Raw genomic sequence first — 20130 nt, forward strand, 5'->3', positions numbered from 1 at the left:
TGATCATATTCCAACCCCAAAATTTCTAGCAAAGAACAGACTAATTCATTACACATTTCTATCAAATGATAACAAAATTCATCAAAACTAAAAATGAACTGCTCAATCAAACACTAAAACTCAGAATATTACAGTAAAACAATTTAGAATAAGATAAGATAATGATATAGAACTTGCCTAGTAACAGTTGCTACCGTCGGATTACGGCGGAGGTGACGGTGGCTCGCAGGCCCCAATTGCCGCGCTCTTCTTTCTTCCGCCATTTTCACTCTAATTATTTCTTCTATTCACTTGTAAACTTCGAATTTCTTTGATAATCCAAATGATAAAATTGAATGAAAGATTGATTGGTAAGATAGAAGATAGAATAAAGTATACAGAATTATAGAAATTCCGCGCTCTTCTCGTGTTCTTCATAATTGGTCTTTTTTTTTTTTTTTAAGAAAACATAATTGGTCTTTTGTTTCCCTCTGATTCTGCGGATTTTGATTCTTATTACGATGAGGTGTAATAAGAGTTATGGAGCATCAAAAGTCGAATAGTAGACCTGATAAAAATGACTCGAACTCGCTTATTACTCGCTACTTGATCTAGATTGAATGATCCAAATTTGGACTACAATCGATTATTGCATTACTCGTATTAGACCTAAGCCGTAATTAGAGCCGAGCAGACCGCCACCGAATTGAATTGAATGTTACTCGATAACACACCAAACCGCGTCAGTGCGTGTCCCTGAGACAAGCTCCGAATTCTGCTCACCTAGAAATTGCAAATGCATCTTGTTTTGAAACTTAAATCAATGTCCTACTTCCGTTACAGGTTATGTGCAACGATTTGACATAAAGCGGAGAGGGAAAATGTCTAATAGTTGCACATAAACTATAACGGAGGTAGTATTAATCTGAAGTCATGTAGTAAAATTAAACTAAAGGAAACCTGTTAATAATAGGTATTCTGAAATGGGATTTCCAGCCAATTAACTTCTTTCATTTAATGTGGAAAGAATACAAGTACGATTCTGTAAAGCTACAACTAGCAAGCTACAAAAAATATGTACAATCAGAATATGGACCTATAGTAAACATGTTATTCTTTTTCGAGGTTAGTTCTCTCCCATTCAAATAATCCTGAAGATTCTAATTCTTGAGGGGATAACAACTCGTGTTCTGACGATTTCTTTTCCAACACCCCTGAGATTATGACCAGGAATTTTTGGCATGCATGTCTTTCATCTAATTTCTCCAAATCGGTGTGTTCTGTTTCAAGATCAGCCCATGGTTGGTAAAATGACCTGTTAACAAGACATGAGTTACTTCATTAGTTTAGCTCAAACAGATATCAAACAGTAACCATTATACACAACTACTTGTTGCACTCATGCTTCCTTTTCACGAAAGGGGAGGAAATGTCCCAATGTGGTTGCCCGGTAATACTACTACATAACATAGATATTGCGTTGAGCTAGAGGAGATTAAGCTTAAAAACAAGGATGAGTTTTTGGGAAGGACAACCATATTCAGGATTGAGTATGGCAATACATGTAAAATGAAAACAAGATTTCCGAAATCAGGAAGGAATATGAAGGGAAAACAAAAGGTCAGACAAAGAAGCATAGTATCTTACCATCTCCAGGAAGGATTAGCTTCAGGAGGACAGTATATCTTTGACCAGATAAATGACAAAGAATTTTGAGGGTTGACACAGGTGGCGGTGCCTGACAAATCACCTGTATAAAAAAAATAAACCAGAACTCAACAAACAAATAAAAAGGTAAGAAAAATTAAAGTCCCATGTCTGAATGCTATGCATAGAATTGTTACAAGAAGGGTAGTAGCTGATTTCAGAAAACAATCATCGAAATTTAGTTTCTTAAGATGTGTATTAAAATACAACTGCAATATTTGCATTTATTAGTCCTCTTAAATCTCTCACCCGACAACTTGTTACTCCTTTTGGCTATTATCAATAATCAGACGGGCTGCAGTTTTTTATTGCTTATTGTGATCTTTACATATGTTCAGTGATGTTGTGACTTCTGGTACATACCTGCAGCAGCATATGACCCATCACCAAGGAGCAAAATTGAGAGTGCTGCAACCACTGAAGGCAGCACCAGACATTTCATGCCAAGAAGCTGTTGAAGGTGAAAAATTGCTGTAGCTAAGATTTCTTTAGAACCAGACACAAGTTTGTCTTCTCCACCTTTGCTTTCAAGGAGTGTTATTAATGATTGCAAAGTTTCACCATTTTCTCCACTAGGTAGAAAACTAGTGTTGAAGACACTATTGCTACATGAAACCCTCCATAGAATTACAGAAGCTACAAGCCAACGTAGAAGTGTTGAAGTTAGAGACTCTTCTTGTATGTATTCTGCATCCTGAATACACACTTTGTGGGGAAAATATTGTGTTTGCTGCAGCGTCTTCCGAGAATCTGTATGTAGAGCTGTAGAAACTGCCCACGTAATAAACTCGGAGAGCTCTTTCAAGTCCTTCAGGAAAAAGAGGTAACATGTTAATAAATGCAATAGCACTTCTACAGATGCATCTAAAACAAGATGCTCAATTGTTCATCAATATCTTCAGCACAATTCCACTTCTACAAATGCATCTAAAAAGAAAAAAGTAACACATCTCATCCATACTAGAATTCAAAATATAAACACTTATTACACAAGGCACTCTCTCCTCTTAATTTGTCTTCCTTTAACAGTAACAATAACATGGTTATCCAACCTTAATACCACTTTTCTCTCATCTTCTACCATGATCAATTTTAAAAACAGTATAGAACCAGTGCACTATACATGTCAAAAACACTAGTCTAACCAGTTATTGTAATAGAACTTCTACATGACTACATGTGTAGATGCATCTAAATTAAACAACATTTTACTAAAATCTTTAAGTCAATTTCTAGCAAGAACAAGTACTGATATATTAAGAAAAAACACACACACAATCATGCACAAACAGAAAGAAGAAAGGGAAGGAAGCCTTTCCCAAAGCACATATCAAGGAGACCAGATAAACCAAATTATTCCCCTGCATGCAATAAAAATGTTAAACAAAGTTGCAGCCCAAGGAGCAACAAAATGCAGATATCCATTACTCATTCAGACCATAACAAAATGGTTCTACTTTTATATAATTAATTCCATAGACAGTCCTGGTGCAAATGTGGGAGTCATGCAATGGCACAATCAAGGTTGAAGGCTGGAGGTAAAGTGCATAAACAAATGCAGCCACCAACCCCAATGATCCCTACCCCCAAACCAACACAGGCATAAAGAAAGGAAAAAGATGAAGATGCTACACACGCAGAGAGAATACCAGGTCAAAAATAGTTGTTGATGGCGCACTCATAAGTATAGCTTTCAGCCCACATTCTGCTAAATCACCAGATCTATTATCATGCACATCAACAGCCTGATATATTTGATATAAACACCGCATAGTAGGCGTAAGAGGTGGTTGGTACATGTTCCCTTTTTGTGACATCTTCAAGACTGTCACAATTATTTCTAGAATTAAAGTAACCAATGACTTAGTCTCCAGAGCCAACTTTGAGCATCTAACTAACAGATTTAAAAGTTGACAAAAAAGATCAGAAAGCTGCTCAATTGCATGCTTTTGCAGCCATTCCATTGTGCTTGTGGATGAGACGGTCTCATGCACTACCTACATAATGAATGAAAAAATGGAAATGATCAATACTCAGTTTCGATAGTAAGGAGCTAGTGGCCAATAAATAGCATCATAACAAGTAACAAATTAAAATGATTGTAACTATCAAACTTGAGTTCTTAAAAGATACAAACCATATGCATTCTATTTGGGAAGTAAGCTTCATACTGCCTTAACCTCAAGAACAATGGCAAGTAAAGGTAACAAACAAGAGCAAATCATCAAAAGGGCAGCAACACAGCACACTGAAAATGGCACCTGGGGTAGGGACTAGAAAGACAGAGCATATGATAGCAAAAATAGAGCCTTGGTCTCTTCAACAAACAAATGCTGAGAAAAAGGATTAAGTAAGCTCTAGAAATATAGTGGCTTCCTTTCTTATTTCACATTTTTCTTTGATGTTTTACTTCTCTTTATTCTTCAGTGTGATTGTGCGTGTGTGTGTGTGGTTTTTCTTTTTTTTTTTCTTTTTTTTTTTTTTTTTGCTTGACAAGAAAAATAGATCTCATAACCCAAGAAGTACTAAAAGAATTAGAGATGACACACCAGTAGGACAGAACTTTATTTGGGTAGCCATTGATGTGTAGCCTAACCCCCTTTAATGACCAAAAAAAGATCATTTCCAATTAACCCTTATTTTAAAACAAAATAACCATCAAGCAACTTCGCAATATATAAAAAGTACAAAGAGTAAACTTGAAAGCGATATTAATACATTGGCCCTATCAAAATCACATCATATTATAAGAATACAAACTATAACAATACCATTACATCAAACATGCCGCCATATATACAAGCTCAAAAAATTGAATAGAGTGGATAGATAATCTTAAATAAAAGGTTCAATGGATAAGAAGAAATATGATTAGGGACAAACCTCAAGTAGAACTAGCAACTGCTTTGAGAAAAACATATCTTCACCATCAGTATGAATCATAGATAAGGCAAGAGCTGAAGATAGCCAGGAAATCAGACAACAATTATCAACTAAATAACAGGCTGTCTTGTGCAATTTAACACACTTCTTCACCACCTACAAAATAAAAAACAATAAAGCAGAAGTTCATTAGATAGCAGCAAGATATTCATAATATTCTGGTCATGATATTGAACAACACAGGGCTGAAAGATTGAAAGAACATGTATGAAATTTGATATAATAAAAAATGGTGAGCACAAAGAAGAAAACAGCTTTTAACCAACTAGAATAGCTACCGTACTAATCAATGTGCTTTCAATGCTCATATATTAAATGCAAAGCTACTCACTGCAAAAATTAGATCAACAAAGGATCTAATGCTCAAAGTGAGTTATCAAAATGCAAATGAAAACCTTTTGAGTGAGTGGAAGATGGGTTTGAAAAAAAATACTTTAAACAATTAAATTAAACTCATCTTCTTAGATAGATCCCAACATTTGATTATTCCGAAGAAAAAGAATTTGTTTTAAAAAAATATTAGCTATTAAGGACTAATACAATAATACCCAGGATTTATAGCTTCAAACAATGTCCCACAAAATGCAAATCTCCTGTCAATTGGGATAATATTTTGTTAAATTCAAAGTTGAAATTCTATAAGAAGATGGTCAACAGTTCAGATTAATTTCAATACAAAAGGGACATAATGGTAATGGAAATTAGAAACATAGTGGAGAACCTGCATAGTCAATAGCATTTGGGAGCACTCCCATATGATGTACAATATAGCTTGATATATATTTTTCAAATAAAAAAGAGTACTATCATAAAGTGAAAATAAACTGCAGAAAGAGAACCAGAATACCCCAAGAGTCAGGAGTGAGTAAAATTTATCCCTCATAAATTCCACTGTTTTTTTAGCAAAGCAGTTCCAAACTTTGTCCCAAAATAAAAAGAGATGATTAACAAATATATAAAAACATACAAGAACTCATTCATATGACCAAAACTTACCCGAAGAATCAACTCCTTTGATTCAAGATCTGAAAGAGGTGAAGCATAAACACTCAATAAAATCTCAGGCACCGAGTTCCTAACACATATTACAGCATCATCTTCTAAATTTATCCCTGCATAGAGTAGACGAAGCATCCACAGCCTGTCTGTTCTGAAGGTCACAGAGCTGCTCCAGATAAATTCATGAAACAAAGGTATGGACTGCAAAAGAACAAAGGTTAATGAGCAAGGAGATTTTGAATTTATAATAAAAAGACATACTTAAAATATGTTGACATAAATCATTAAGGAAAACTAAGAGTCAAGTAACTTCTGCAAGTAATTACCTTCAAATTTACACGAGGAGATTGCAACAAGAACTTGCTTATGACAGGATAATGCTCGTGCGAGGGATCCAATAAAACAACAGAGGCTTCGGCAACAAAAACAGCAAGAATGGTGGGAATTTTTTGCCATGGTTCTTTTATTCCATTCTGTAAATACGTCAGCAAAAGCTTAAGGCGTGTCACCTCCCTTTTTTTCTGACATCTCTGCCATCAGCAACAAAGTACTGTTAGAATATTTAATACACAACTTATGATCAAATTAAATGACATAAAAATCAGGTAAAACAACAAAAAACAACCCAGCCAATTAATAGTCAACGTTAAATGAGATCTTATAGTCAGAGTGTACACTCTACTTCGACCTTTTGTGCTCATTGTCTCAAAATAAGGCTCGTGCTTTGCATTCTGGGTATAATTGAACTAATCAGGTTTATATTTACAGTAACATGATTATTAAATGAACTATAAGAAGAGAGCCAAAATGACGTACAAGATGGATAACATAAAATCTTCAAGGGCACATCATGAACAAGCTAATCAGCCATTAATCAAGGAGAAGCTAAAAAGACAAGGTTGAGTGGGACTAAGATTTGGAAAGGAGTCATTATAAAATACTGCTGTATCCATCCAATAGTATTGAAGATTGGGATTGGTAAGAAATATATGGCACACTTCCAAAGGATTTTCAACTACTATCTTTCACCTTTTCAGGCTCCCTCCTTGCCTCCCCCCCCCCCCCCCCCAAAAAAAAAAAAATAAATAAATAAATATATCCCTGAGCGTTAATCTAGAGCAGAAGCTATATGCCCAACAAGGCCAACATTTCATAGAAGACCAAATTAACTTGTCCAAACATGCAAACAAATTGGAGAGAACAATTTGACAAAAAGTTTACTAGCAATAAAAATGAAGAAAATGCATGTTTTCCAAAACGTATCTTTCAACACATTTTTAATCACTTGAGATAACTATATGCAAGAAACAAAATACCCAAAACATTTTTCAATGACTAGGAGTCCTGCTCCAGCATGTGAAGCAAGAGAACTTCCCAAGTATACTAACACTTTGACACAGTAAAGCAGCCTGAAACACACTACTCCCATCAGCCAAAATCCCAGGATAATAACTCCAACCTTCTTCCTACCTCACTGGATTAAAAGTAGGATGTACATACAGACCAAAAGTATGTGATCATTGATGCCCGAAATTAAACCTAGAAAGGGAAAGCCAACAGAGATGAGAAGATTTGATATTCCAAGACAAAACTAGCAAAATTTGGCTTGTCCTTCCATTATAGCCTTTATAGGAGTATATGATCACACCAAGAATTGGAAAACAGCTCAAGATGGATGTAGTCAGCTTTAAGATCTCATTTGAACACTAAATACAGCTACGTACGTATCAATGACCACTAAAACTCAAGCTAAAAGAGGACATTTTCCTATCTGATGCATCACCAAGTCAAAGAACAAGAGAAGACACAACTGTTCAATCTTTGGTGACAGTTCACCTAGTTCAGGTTCTCCATTTTGCTTCCATTATGGGAGTAAATGGATTTGTTTAGCTTAGAAACCTAAGAGAAGCAACTCAAGGCAATTACTAAATACTAACACCAAGAAACAACATAATCCCCCAAATGAGATGGCCATAAATATCAGAAGCGGGGAGGATTAGATAGCTTTACCTCCACACAATTTCGCAAAAGATATATCTGGAGCACCCCCAAAACTCAAACAAGAAAGCAAAAGCAAACAAATTGAACACTCACAGACTATAAAACAGTATGATAGATAATTTTTCTTTAATGCAAGCTACATTTAAAAGTATACCTTAATACAAGATATGAATTTACAAAGAAGCTTGTAGTGTATCCTCTTTTTCTTCCAAAAGAAGCATAATCTTCCATTATATTCAAGTTATCAAATAAAGATATTTGAACAAAAGACCCAGCAAAACAAGTACAAAAAAAAAGTTAAATTACCATCAATGCGTCCTTGAATCTCCAAACAACCTCGTAAGCTAACTTCCGTATCTCATCTTCAGGTGATCCCATGCTAACCAATGCAATAGCAAGCAAGCCTAGGGCAGCAAGCTCTATGGGATCCAAGAAGCCCATTGTCAAGCTATGAATGGAGAAAGATAAAATAAAGATTGGATCATAACGCTCTATTCTTCCTATATCTGTAGACTGCTCCTGTACCACAAAAGAGGGGGGTGGGGGGGAATCAGTAAAATAAAAAGATGGTGATAACAGGTAAAAGAGAAGAATATAGAACCATCATATATTCATATATGATGCCAAGATTGAGACATGTAAATAACTTAAATATATGTGATGGATACCTCCTTAGTATCTCTGACTCCACCCTGATGAACATCATCTATGAATAGCGACTTTGCAGATGTGGTCCTTTCATAAGGAAAATATAGGACAGTCTGAATCACCAACTTAGGGTTAATAGGAAGATTATCCCTGAACTGACTTCGTCTACAGTCTTCTTCCACATCTGCCGTACCATCCTTCATAAGCACATTATTCATTGTGTGTCCTTTTCCAACTTTGAGAGCACTTCCCCACAGGTAATCTTGATCAGAAAATATTTGGTCACCTATCCCCTCGTCAATATAAATTTCTGACAGAAGGCTATGAATCTCCAAATCAATTTCACTAACCGTGGCGCCATAAGTAGTCAATAGTAGCAAAGATAATTCTCTTAAATTAATACCTAAGTCATCCTCAGAAACTGAACCGCATCGAGTAGCTCTTAAGTGAAAGAGTAGTCTAAGTAACTTGATTACCTCCAACTGGGACTTGTATTTTTCTGATTTTTCCGAATTGCTTCTTTCTAAAGGAACAACTAGTGTCCTCAAAAGGCTAGACATGGGCTTTATAACCATCCCAGATGAGGCAGAAGTAGATGAGTCAACAACAGTAGCAACAGTGGAGGCCAACTGAGAATGCCCAAGAACCAACTGAAGAATAAAGATTATAGGCAACTTCCCATCAGATAAAGATGATAAAATGTACCGGAGATATTCAAATGTCACAGGGTCCCCAAATCTATGAAGAAGAGAAATCTTTACCATCTTTTCAATAAAGGAAAGAGAATTCATCTGAATCAAGATACTATGCATATTTATGATCAATTTATAAATGCATCTCAGCGTAAACATTTCAAGAGATCTCAACAACAAACAGATGGGAGTCTTTAGGCCGGGATTATCAAAGGCAGATGGATTTTTTTTCACAACAAGTTGCCAAACACAGATCAGCATATCTAAGAACCTTAATCCTAATGAGTCTTCACTATTAGAGCCGACACAAGATTCCCGCTCTACATCAAGAGTTTCATTTGTTAAGCACTTCTTACCTCCCTCTGGGAATAAAAGCACCAAACAAAGAGAAATTTTAGCGAAAACTCTATTGATTAAGTTGGTCAACTGTCCAACAGAGTATGAATCAATATCTCTGACATCAAAGTCCATAAAATCATCTAAAGCTTCAGAAATAGGGCAAAGTGAGCCCACTATTTTCAATCTCTTATTTTTATCATCCCCACTTGAGGAGAAGTACCACTGCAACATTTGAACTGCTTTATGAAGGAGACTGCTGTTGAAAAGATCATGAAGATTCTCAACAGAATACGGAAAAACATTATCAAATTCCACCTCAAATACAGATTTAGACACAAAGTCTTTCCAGTTAGAAAAACCATCCAAGAGAATCCTTGAATAAGAATCCAGCATGAACTTAATATTCCTAAAAGGGTGCTCTCTGAGTTTTGTCCAAGAAACACTTATGTACAAGGCTGCAGCAGGCAAAAGCATCAAACACTCCTCATCTGAAAGGGACTGACTACAGATCTCTTTTGATGCATTGACAATTGAAACAGTATCTTCATTCATAAAATCTGAGAGCAGCTGACCAAAAACTGATAAATGTAATACACTCATCTCAATTATTAGAAATAATATTTTTGCCTTGGTATTGTCAGTTCTGTGAAGACAGTGGGAAACAATTCTTACAGGAGTGCTGGCTGTCAATCTAGTTATTTCAATGCTGAATGGAAGACAATCCTGCCTATGAATCTGGCTGCAAGCAGCATTGAGAGCCTTAAGCAAACATATGTCTGCAAAGTCAGTTTTGAGACAAGTTGCAAAGGCATAAGCCTTAAAATATATGCTTTTGAATAATGTAGCATCAAGACTTCTCAATTCGGTAGCTTTTGAATATTGTGGCACCATCCCAGAATTTGGAGATTGCATACATTGAAACAGAATGCTTAAAGCTCCACAAGCAATAGAAAATGCCAAACATGAGCGAGAGACATTTAAGGTTCCAGGAATTATGGAGTCGGTAAGTTCCACACATGAAAGCATCCAATTTACCAACTCAAGCAACTCGATGGGTGAGCTAAATCGCATCAAAACAACAAAAGCACATAAGATTGGAAAGAGGGCCATATCACCAGATCTATACCACATTTTGAACTTCTGCTTAAAAACTAAAAATATCCACTGCACCAAATTCCTAAACTCCTTGACAATATTTTCCTTGCACTCAATATACATGGATGAAGAAAGTTCTTTGCTACACAGAGCTAATAAGAATTCAGAAGTAGTAGTCAATAACTCCAGAATATGAAGTTCTGTCTTACAAATACCTTCTCCACTAAGATGCAGAACTCCCTCTGAGATATCCCTTAAAAATTCTTTGGTGAGTTTACAACCACGATCAAATGGAGACAATATTGCTGCAGTTACTAAAGGGTGACGAAAGACAGTTGTAGATACTTCTTGAAGACAAAGAGAGAGAGGAAACACTGCATTTATTGCCAAAGAACCAGAATCAAATTTCAAAGTAGGCAAAAGGGCTAAAATGTGTTTCACAAGCACATAGCATAGTTCAGCTTGCAATTCCTGCTTTTTAGATGGTTTCTTTCTATACGAAATCTGTATCTGATGATACCAAAAAAGGACCAGCCTCAGTGAAGAAACAATCTGCTCAATTTCTAAGTTAGACACCTTAGCTAAAAGCAACTCTTGGATTTCTGGATGGTGCTCCCAACCACAGAACAAAAATGCAGGGAATAATACGTAGAAAGGTGCATCTTTCAGTAAAGAACCAAAAACAGCAGAAACATATTCTATCTCTACAAAGTCATTCTGCAGAGCCTTTATTGAAGTTTGTTTGTGATTTTCTTGAGTCAGTTGACTAGATGCTAGGACACTCAGTTTAAGACCTGAATAGTACATATCCGGCCAAAGCTTAGACACGTGTTTCATAAGGTTCTGATCAAGACAAAAGCAGTCCATGACTGAACGGTTAAACCCAGGAAGTTCACCAGAAACAGCCAAAACTGAAGGCAAATTATCCACTATATCATCCGGGTTTGTGCACGCTATTGTGGAGCATAATGCTTTAGATATTCCAATGACGTCAATGCTGCCTGCACTCAAAAGCCTTTTCACCTCAGCAAGCATGTCCATCAATGAGCGGTTTTCCTTCCGAGAAATCCTATCAGTAGAGACTTCACTGCAAGTTTCATGATATAAAATGCTCCGTGAAAACAGAAACAATGAAATCATTGGTCTCCACTCACAGCAGGAATTTTCAATTACGGCTACTGCAGAGATATACTTCTCGATTCTATTCGATAACTGCTGATGAACAACTGCAGCTAATACTCTGGCATCAATCTATCAAATTAAGAGCGTCATGTTATAATTCAAACAGAAACTTGCAATGAAAAGCTACAGTGTTAACAATTACCTGAGTTTCCATTAGATATTTTAATGTGTTACAGACATACAAGGATATCACAGATTTCTCAGGCAAAGTGAATGTCTCTGATCCAGAGCTGAGCAGCCTCAAACACTTTTCCAGAATACAGGCTACAAGTGGGCTAAAATCAACACTCGCTTCTGCCATGGGAAGAAAATATTCAACCTTTCAGAAAACAAGTCATGTCACTCATGTGCTCTCATCACGATACATTCTACTAGTTAGGGACCCTCGTAAATTATCTTCTAAGTGTGCAAATCACCATCGCAGTTAACACGTCATGAAGAAAGGCAAGTAAACAACTGTAGCTTAATACAACAATATGTCAATACATCCTCAATTCCACAGCTGGCAATGCAAAAAGAAGTAGCAATTATATTATACCTTTAAAACAAACCACAATAGTACATTGGTCCTTTTCTAAACCTCTTTTAGTTATAAACTTTTATTTGCCCTATGAGGTGCTTCAGCATAGCAATAATTGTAGCAATGAGAAATGCAACACGTTACATTCACAGATAGATAATAACATACCAACACTTGATAGCACCAAAACTTACTATTTAAAACAAGGAATAGGGTCAATCAATCATGCAAATAACCCGGAAATCTCATTAATGACGAAGACATGAGAAACTATTATATAGAAAATGTGTAGTTTGACTATGTGCAACCAGAATACAACCAGAGTACTCTTCTTAATATTGGACAACAAAATTAGAAGAACTCAAAAAAAAAATCGGGAACACAAATTGGGCAAAGACACTGTAGCTGATCCCAAGTAAATGGAGAACTCTAAAGCTATAATAGCGTTAGTCATATAGGATTTTAACAATTTCCATTGGTAATAAATTGTGTTTAGATAGTACCATCGTGGTACAATTATAGTTCTTCATTGGTACCAATAAGAATTTTTGCTTTGTTGGTATCAATATATTTCTCAAGTAAATGAGCTACTCCATCTCAACATTGAGGTGAAATGCACCCCTTCCTTGCCCCCATATCCCTCACCTTCCCTCCATCTTGAATTCTTGTTTGTGTTTATTATAGATCCCTGTCAATTGTAAGACTAGTTTCTACACTTTAGTCACTACTCCTGATCCCCCCTCCCCGACCAGCTCCAACTCTTACTCCTGTAACAAAAATGCTTGCTGAACTTTGCTTTTAAGAGACTTTTTTATTGCACATATTGGGTGCACAGTAAGGTTTAGATGAGTTTTTGTGAGAGAAGGCATAGCTTTATAAATGACCTTTAGGAGAACAGGGGAGCAAAGTGAGAGTTAAGAGTGGGTTTTATTAGACAGGGGTGATTGTGACTTTGCCATTGCTCACAAACTTTTGCATTATTCATTTTATTACATCCATTCCAGAAAGCGTTTACAACTGGTGTTTAGAAAACAGCCTTTTCACTAGACTCAATTGGTTAGAGGTAAGGCTACATATTCCAGGGCTTGTTTGGCATTGTTTTAAGTTTTCAGTGTTCAATATTTTTGAAAACAAAAGGCCAAAAACAAGAAACAAGAAAAAGGTATTTCCACTTTTTTGTTGTCAGTTTTCAAAAATAAGTTTGACTAATTTTTGATTCATTATATGACATAGACTAGTTTATTATAGATCCCTGCCAAACGAACCCTAAGTTGCTGGACATAGATATCAATGACATAACTACTCATAAGCATACATTTTTTAAACCTCTTCCCCTTTTGCTTCTTCTAGGTGTAAAATGTCTTTGAAAAGCTAAAAAATATTTGCATAAAAGTAAACAAATCTAATCACCTCTAAATAAAACGAATAACATGAATGACTACCCAATAATTAATTACTTTATTATGTAACATCTTGCCAAAGAAACAAGTCCATTGAGCTTCTTTTTCTCATTGACTATGTATGTCGCCATTTCTCAAGGCAAGAAACAACTCAAAGTAACTCCCCCCCCCCCCCCTCCCTCTCTAGCTGAAGCAATCATGCAACACAGTAGAAAGTCTAGACTCCAAATTTCGGTACTACAAGAAGCATAAAATAGTGTCTAACGCTTAAATATATTAAGACCAACATATGGTAAATGAAAAAGGAATTACGGAACCAATGCTTTGTGTGATTGTGCAACATGTAGTTAGACTTTTTAGGATGTAAGCGGTACCTTTTGCATCATACCATAATTTAAAAGCAAGATTACTAAAACCAAAATAAAAAAGCATAAAAAAGACAGAGATCATTTTCCAGTTTATTACTCCATATTACCTTTTGTACTTTCCACGTCCGACTGTTGGCACTTCATAATACCTTTTGTAGTCTCCACTTCCGAAAGCTGAAACTTCATAATATCCCAGTACTTGACTAAGTTATTACCAACGGTGGATACAGCATCACAAAGAAAAGAAACAACAGGTAAAGACAGAGAATGGAGCAGTTTTTCCTCCTGGCATTTGCCACTGTCATATTGTCCGACATCACCAGATAAAAACAAAAACCATGACCCAATTTCACATGGGTTGTGGTCAAAAGCACCAGTACTCATCATTGCTGCTTTAGCCAAAACATATGCATGCTCTCTTACATATCCAAAAGGTGAATTTAATGACAAGTTAAGAAAAGGTTGCAGATGCTTGTAGATAGGAGGCAGCGTTCTGGCTGAGAAACCTGACTCTTTTGAACAGCCAAGGTGTTCTATCAACATGGACAACAACGATTGCAAAAGAATTCCTGGCAACTTTAGCGGATTATTTGGCAAAATTTTAAGAAAATCATATGATACTTCCAAAATAGCTTGAAAGGTCCCCTGTATAAAAAGAAAGTGAAAAGTAAGTTAATCATACAAAGGATATTTAGGATACAAAGAAAGCCAACAATCAGTTAATCATACTTCCTGACAATTTCTCTCTTCTGTAGTGTATTTCTACTAAATAAGCCAAGCAAGTGAAAGACGGAAAGTCAATTTCGGAGACCACAAAACCAAGCAATCTAGTCCTTGATTTTCTTAACATGCTAGGCAGAGTTGGTCATGACATTTGTGGAACAACTCCCAAACCCAGAAAAATTTTCATTGGAAAGATAATATCACAACTTACAAGGTCTTAGTAGATGTGCAATGAATTCATACAAAATTACAATAAATATAAATAAGCAAATCAATAAATACATATATACATAAAGTACAGCAAAATAAAGCATACTATACTAATACAGTGATTTGTTTTCATCAAGATGTGTAAAGGACGGACGAGTCACATACATCAGAGTATGCTGGTAAGAAGTTGAAAACAAGTCATACACTCATACATACCATGGTATACAAATTTTTTGAAAGTCCTCCAAAACAAGAAACACTTGCTGAATTAATGTTGAAGGGGAGTAAGATACATAAAGAAAGATGCAAAGATCCACATGAATTCCTTTTGGGTCATATCAAATTTCATACCAAGTTCCAGATCCAATCCCCCCCCCCTCCCCCGCAAGCCCAAGAAGTCTGTAAATATTTATTTATTTTGTTGATGTAAGTAGCAAGAGGCATCTCCCATGTCACAAATGCAGGTGTAGGACCATTCATGTCTTCAAGCTGTCAAGTGTCGAGTATGATTTTATCTATAAAGTGCAGGAGTTAACTAAACTTGATGATCATATTCTCTCAATTGGTGAAATTGTGACTGCCCAGTTATATTATTAGGTGAATGTAGGTACACTATTCAGTGTTTGGATCCCCAATATGGATCTTGACTACCAGAATTTCAGAAACCTTATTGCCAAGTTACTCAGGTTGAAGCAAAAAAATTAAAGCACATACTACAAAAGACCTCATCAGTTTACAACTCTAAGTAAGTTAGAAGATCAGGTTGGTTTCTGGCTGCAGAAAGGTGAAGGAGATTGAATGGAATGCTTCTGTATCAGATGAAATTCTGCGTTCTAACCCAGATATTCACCACAGAATGGCCAGACAAATCAAGTATAAATGAACCAATTAGAAATAATTTATGGTTACAAGAGCTAAACCATAGAAAAAAGGCCCTGGAAGATAGTAAATGATCAAGGATTGAAAAAAAAGTATAATAATAAAGTGGATAGTCTAGTCTGGGTATAACACATTGCAATAGAAAATGAATCAAGTTATATTAGGCACAAGACATAATCACATTGCAATTTGCAATTGCCTCTCCAAACCTATTCATATGTTATAGATGTAGTTACGGCCTTACGGGAAAGGTTAACACCTACATGCATATTAAAGTTAGATTTCTTAAATAAATCCTAGCCAGGGAAGAAAACAAACAGAACAAAAAGTAGGCAACACAAACTTTTGTCAAGTAATTTGAGTGTGGATTTTAGATTACATAGTAATTGTAATTTCATGTGGCGGGCCTATCAACGCTTAAAAACAATGTCAGAGGGAAATTGATTGACAATGCCCTAGCTTACCCCAATGTAGGCAATTTTCTATTCCTCTGAAGTTATGTGCACAACACTATCTGACGTGACACTGTAGAGAAGCATAATTACCACTGTTTTGCAAAGATAATAAAACCTAACAATAACTACATGCAGTATCTTTGAATTATAAACAGCAAAAAACTTACGTGATATATTTTGAGAGCTTCAAGTACTTTGCAATAGAAGTACACTTCGGCATTTTTTACAATATTCAAAGAGAAAGAGCTTTCATAAGAACCCCAAATTTCCATGATTGACTCATGATCATTTCCATCCTCAGATGGAGGCATCATAGATTTTTCCGGTGGTTTTACACCATCTACTGGTACAATGCTTTCGGCACTTGAACTTAACCCGGTCACAAGAATATCAATGTCTTCATTAACCTTTGATTTCTTTTTAGCAGAACCTTTATGACTGCCAATGCTTTCTGAATCAGCTGCTCTCTTCAAGGAAGGCCCTGACATCTGATTAATACTACTAACCGAACTCAGTAATGTAAACAATACTTGAGGATCAGGGAGCAGGATACGAACTTCATCTTGAATTTTTTGCTTGAGTAAAGGCAATCCTTTCAAACTTAAAGCATCAATGAAGGAGCTTAACAATTTTAGAACCTCTAAAAGGAGCCTTAAGGTACCATGTTTGATCAGAAAATCAGAATGAAGTAAGCCTTTGTTGACTACCAGACGACTGAAAGGGCGAAGACAGACACATTTCATAACACTTTGTACATCTGACGTCTCAAAGGCCACCATATTTTTGGCTTGGACATCAAGAAAATCCCATGAAATCCCACCCCTCACCGAGGAAACCACATTTGCTGCCAATGTGACAGCAGAGAGCCTGAAAGAATTTCTAGTTACAGCCAAAAAAAAAGAGAGTAATGTACTATCAAATGACCAAACACTAGATTCCAATGAAAAAATCTCACCATGTGGATGATGTATGATCATCAAGGTTGTATGGGAACTGATCCAAATACATTGAAGCTAGTGATGGTCTCCCATTGACAATTGCCAAAAGCAGGCTCCTGTGGTACTCAACTTCCGTAGCTTTAAGCTTCTTCATTAGGTCAACAAGCCGCTTTGGATTTCCCTTTGCAGGTGGTTGTCTTTTTAAGTCAGTCATCAATCCATTGTCGGGATCAATGCACACCATGAGAAGAACCTCATACGCAAGCTTTGCAGCAAGCGCACCATCTTTCCACGCAGAAATATCTACTAACTGCTCTAATGTAACACTCCCAAAAAGAACACTTCGAAGACCCGGGGGAACCAAGGACTCACGGGTAAGAACCCGATCACGCAATGTCGACAACACATAGACCACAGTCATTTCATCATCATTCCCAATCCCTCGAAGGATCCCCGAAAAAACTTCCCTCAACTGCAAAACCCACCTCAACAATCCCGGCTTACCCACCTCCAAAAACGACATTGCAAACTCAATAAAAGAATCCCTAGTTGAATCCTTCCTCTTCCTATCTACTTTCTTCTTCCTATATCCGGACAACTTAGGCAATATCGGTAACTTAAAATCGAATATCTTGGCCACCTCAGCAGCCAACAACGAACCACGCCTAACAATCGACGCCATTAACAACAATGCCGCATTTTGGCGCTTCCCATCCTTACTATTAAGCTCCTTATAAACATCATCTAACTTCTCTTCAATAATCAATTTCGCAAACTTATCTAATTCTCTACTAATTGCAATCCTACCAGGAACATCAGACCTAAACTTCCCCTCAGAATGCCCCAAAATCACAGAAATAACCGACATTACATAATACATACCAGGCTTACCTCGCCGGCGATTCCAAACTTCTAGAAGCTCCGAGAACTTCGACGAAGCCCGAACATACTCATGCAACAGCTCCCCACCTGAGCTTCCCCTCAGAAGCTTCATGAACTCCTTTGAGCCATCAGAGCAAAGCTTGGGCTCAATTGAAGTAATATTCCGAAGTAATTCACGAATCTTCGCCGCGTGCGACGGCTTCGATTCGAAATTTAGGGTTTTTGATTCATCCTCCATTGCTGCAACTTAGAAATGCAGGATTGTTAGAGATTGAATGAGTGAGAAGGAGAGGAGAAAAGAGGGTGAGAGAGTATTACCGTGTTCATCGTAATCGAATTCGTTGTCTTCTGTAAATGTTGTTAGGGTTTCCATTGGTTGTTCTTCGTCGGAAAGTGTGTCCTCCATTGAAGAGTACAGGTGAAGCTCAGAGGAGGCGAAGTGAGGGTTTTTCAGAGGTTTTGGGGTTTTGCAGTTTAGGGAAACAGAGCAAACAGAGAAGTCTTCAACAGCCACTACCTTTGGGACATGACCAAAGTTGTGCTGCCCCGACCCGATCCGAAAGTGATGGGCACGACCCGGCCCGATACTTTTGAAATAAAATACTAGTATATGGGTTTTTAGGCAGCCCAAATTACGTTTTGGTTAAAAATTAGGCCCATTACATGAAGGCCAGACTCTTATAGGTTTTGAACCCTGGTTTTGAGGTTATCATAAGTACAACAAAATCACTGATCCAACTTCAACTCTATATAATTACTATACATATAGTACCTCCGTTAAATATTATATTCAGTTTTGGAATGTTTTATATTTCACAAATAATACCCCAAAATTGCACATAACAATTAACGGATTTAGTATATATTAATTTTCAAGGCCCTTTATTTTGGGGGGCCCTAAGTTGTCGCCCACCTTGCACCGGCCTAGGCTCGCCATTGACTTCAGCTTAATTTCAGCTCCAATCAGTTCAGTGTAGTTCAATTCAGTTTAGCTCTTAATTTCCTTCTCTCATAAAATATTCAGTTCAGTTCAGTTTAGTTCAATAAACGTGAACAGACCCTAATTTCAGTTTTGTTCATTTCATCTCCTAATTTTTTTTCTCTCATAAAATATTCATTTCAGTTCAGCTCTAATTAGACCAATTCAGTTCAGTTCAGTAAATGTGAATAGGCTCTTAGTACAATTTTTTCATTCATAGTCTCTACCCAAACCCACTACTACTTTTTTTAATTATTTATTTTCTTACATAAATTTCTATATTCCAACTACCCCATTTACCTTTTATTTTATTTAATTCAATCTAATTATCTAAAACTATGTGACGGTCAAAGTGTAACACTTACAAAAATACAGAGATAGTAGCATTGTCAGTGATGACAGTGAAGTTTGCTTATTGAGTAATGACTTAATATCTATAACATAGTAACAAAGGCAAAACTAAGGGCTTGTTTAGTTTACCTAATTTTTGCTTATATAATCTTGTTGAATATGGACTGATATAATTTAATTTGATTGTCTTATTTAATTTCTATTGTTGGTTTCAATTACAACTACTGATAGACCATTGTAAATTGCAAGCAATTTTTCCCAAGTTTATTTAATAAAGTTTTACTTGTTTTTCTCTTTAAATTTGTGTTACAGTAATGAATTTGTTAATAGTGCAATAAAAAGGTACATTGATCAAGCAAAGAACTAAGATTAAGAGTTGAATTATAGAAATTAAAATCTAATATTTTTAAAAGGGGAAATTGGAGAAAAAATCAAGAATAAGGGAGAATTTAAATTTGGGATTTAAGTAGATGAAGATAATGGTGGATCAACAATTGAAAGAAGAGATTACGAAAATGGTTGAGGTTTTAGAGGACTAATTGTAGGAGTTTATAGGTACGAATGCGGAAAACATTAATCATATTCATATAGCACCTAATCCCAAGATCATGCATAACACATAAAGAAATAGAATTAATACCTTTGAAGCATGATTCCACGTGTGATCGAACAAGAACAAGGGAGACAACGAACCTCAAACGTGATTCCCCTGCTTGGTCCACAGGCACGGATTAAGACCTCCACAAATGCTAGTTAGTTGCAATTGAACCCTTTAATTGACCTTCTAAGGAGAAGAACGAGCAACGAACCAATCATGAAACCACCACGAACCACCACACG

The 20130-nt window shown here is 36.3% G+C and overlaps 1 protein-coding gene across 1 annotated transcript; it reads right to left on the reverse strand.

Annotated features, from left to right (window-relative positions):
- Nucleotides 1-923: 923 nt before the first annotated feature.
- On the reverse strand, nucleotides 924-18428 carry LOC145629377 (uncharacterized). The gene is made up of 14 exons (XM_081681972.1): nucleotides 18279-18428; nucleotides 17096-18200; nucleotides 16308-17007; nucleotides 13981-14518; nucleotides 11728-11879; nucleotides 8298-11654; nucleotides 7936-8148; nucleotides 5955-6158; nucleotides 5626-5829; nucleotides 4570-4725; nucleotides 3336-3683; nucleotides 2050-2494; nucleotides 1627-1729; nucleotides 924-1294 (listed from the first exon to the last, which is right to left on the reverse strand). The coding sequence occupies exons 1-14, from the start codon at nucleotides 18364-18366 to the stop codon at nucleotides 1090-1092; spliced, it is 7818 nt and encodes a 2605-aa protein (XP_081538098.1). The 5' UTR covers nucleotides 18367-18428; the 3' UTR covers nucleotides 924-1089.
- Between the last annotated feature and the right edge of the window lie 1702 nt (nucleotides 18429-20130).

Source organism: Chenopodium album, chromosome 4, assembly GCF_948465745.1.
Source record: "Chenopodium album chromosome 4, dcCheAlbu1.1, whole genome shotgun sequence".
Lineage (NCBI taxonomy): Eukaryota > Viridiplantae > Streptophyta > Magnoliopsida > Caryophyllales > Amaranthaceae > Chenopodium > Chenopodium album.

Bases quoted from the DNA above. Each gene is read 5' to 3' on its own strand.
- LOC145629377 (XM_081681972.1), bottom strand. From the start codon at position 18,366: ATGGAGGACACACTTTCCGACGAAGAACAACCAATGGAAACCCTAACA. The intron at 17,008-17,095 runs GTGAGATTTTTT...AAATTCTTTCAG, and splicing joins GATCATACATCATCCACATG to GCTCTCTGCTGTCACATTGG. The intron at 3,684-4,569 runs GTTTGTCCCTAA...TTCATTATGTAG, and splicing joins AGTTGCTAGTTCTACTTGAG to GTAGTGCATGAGACCGTCTC.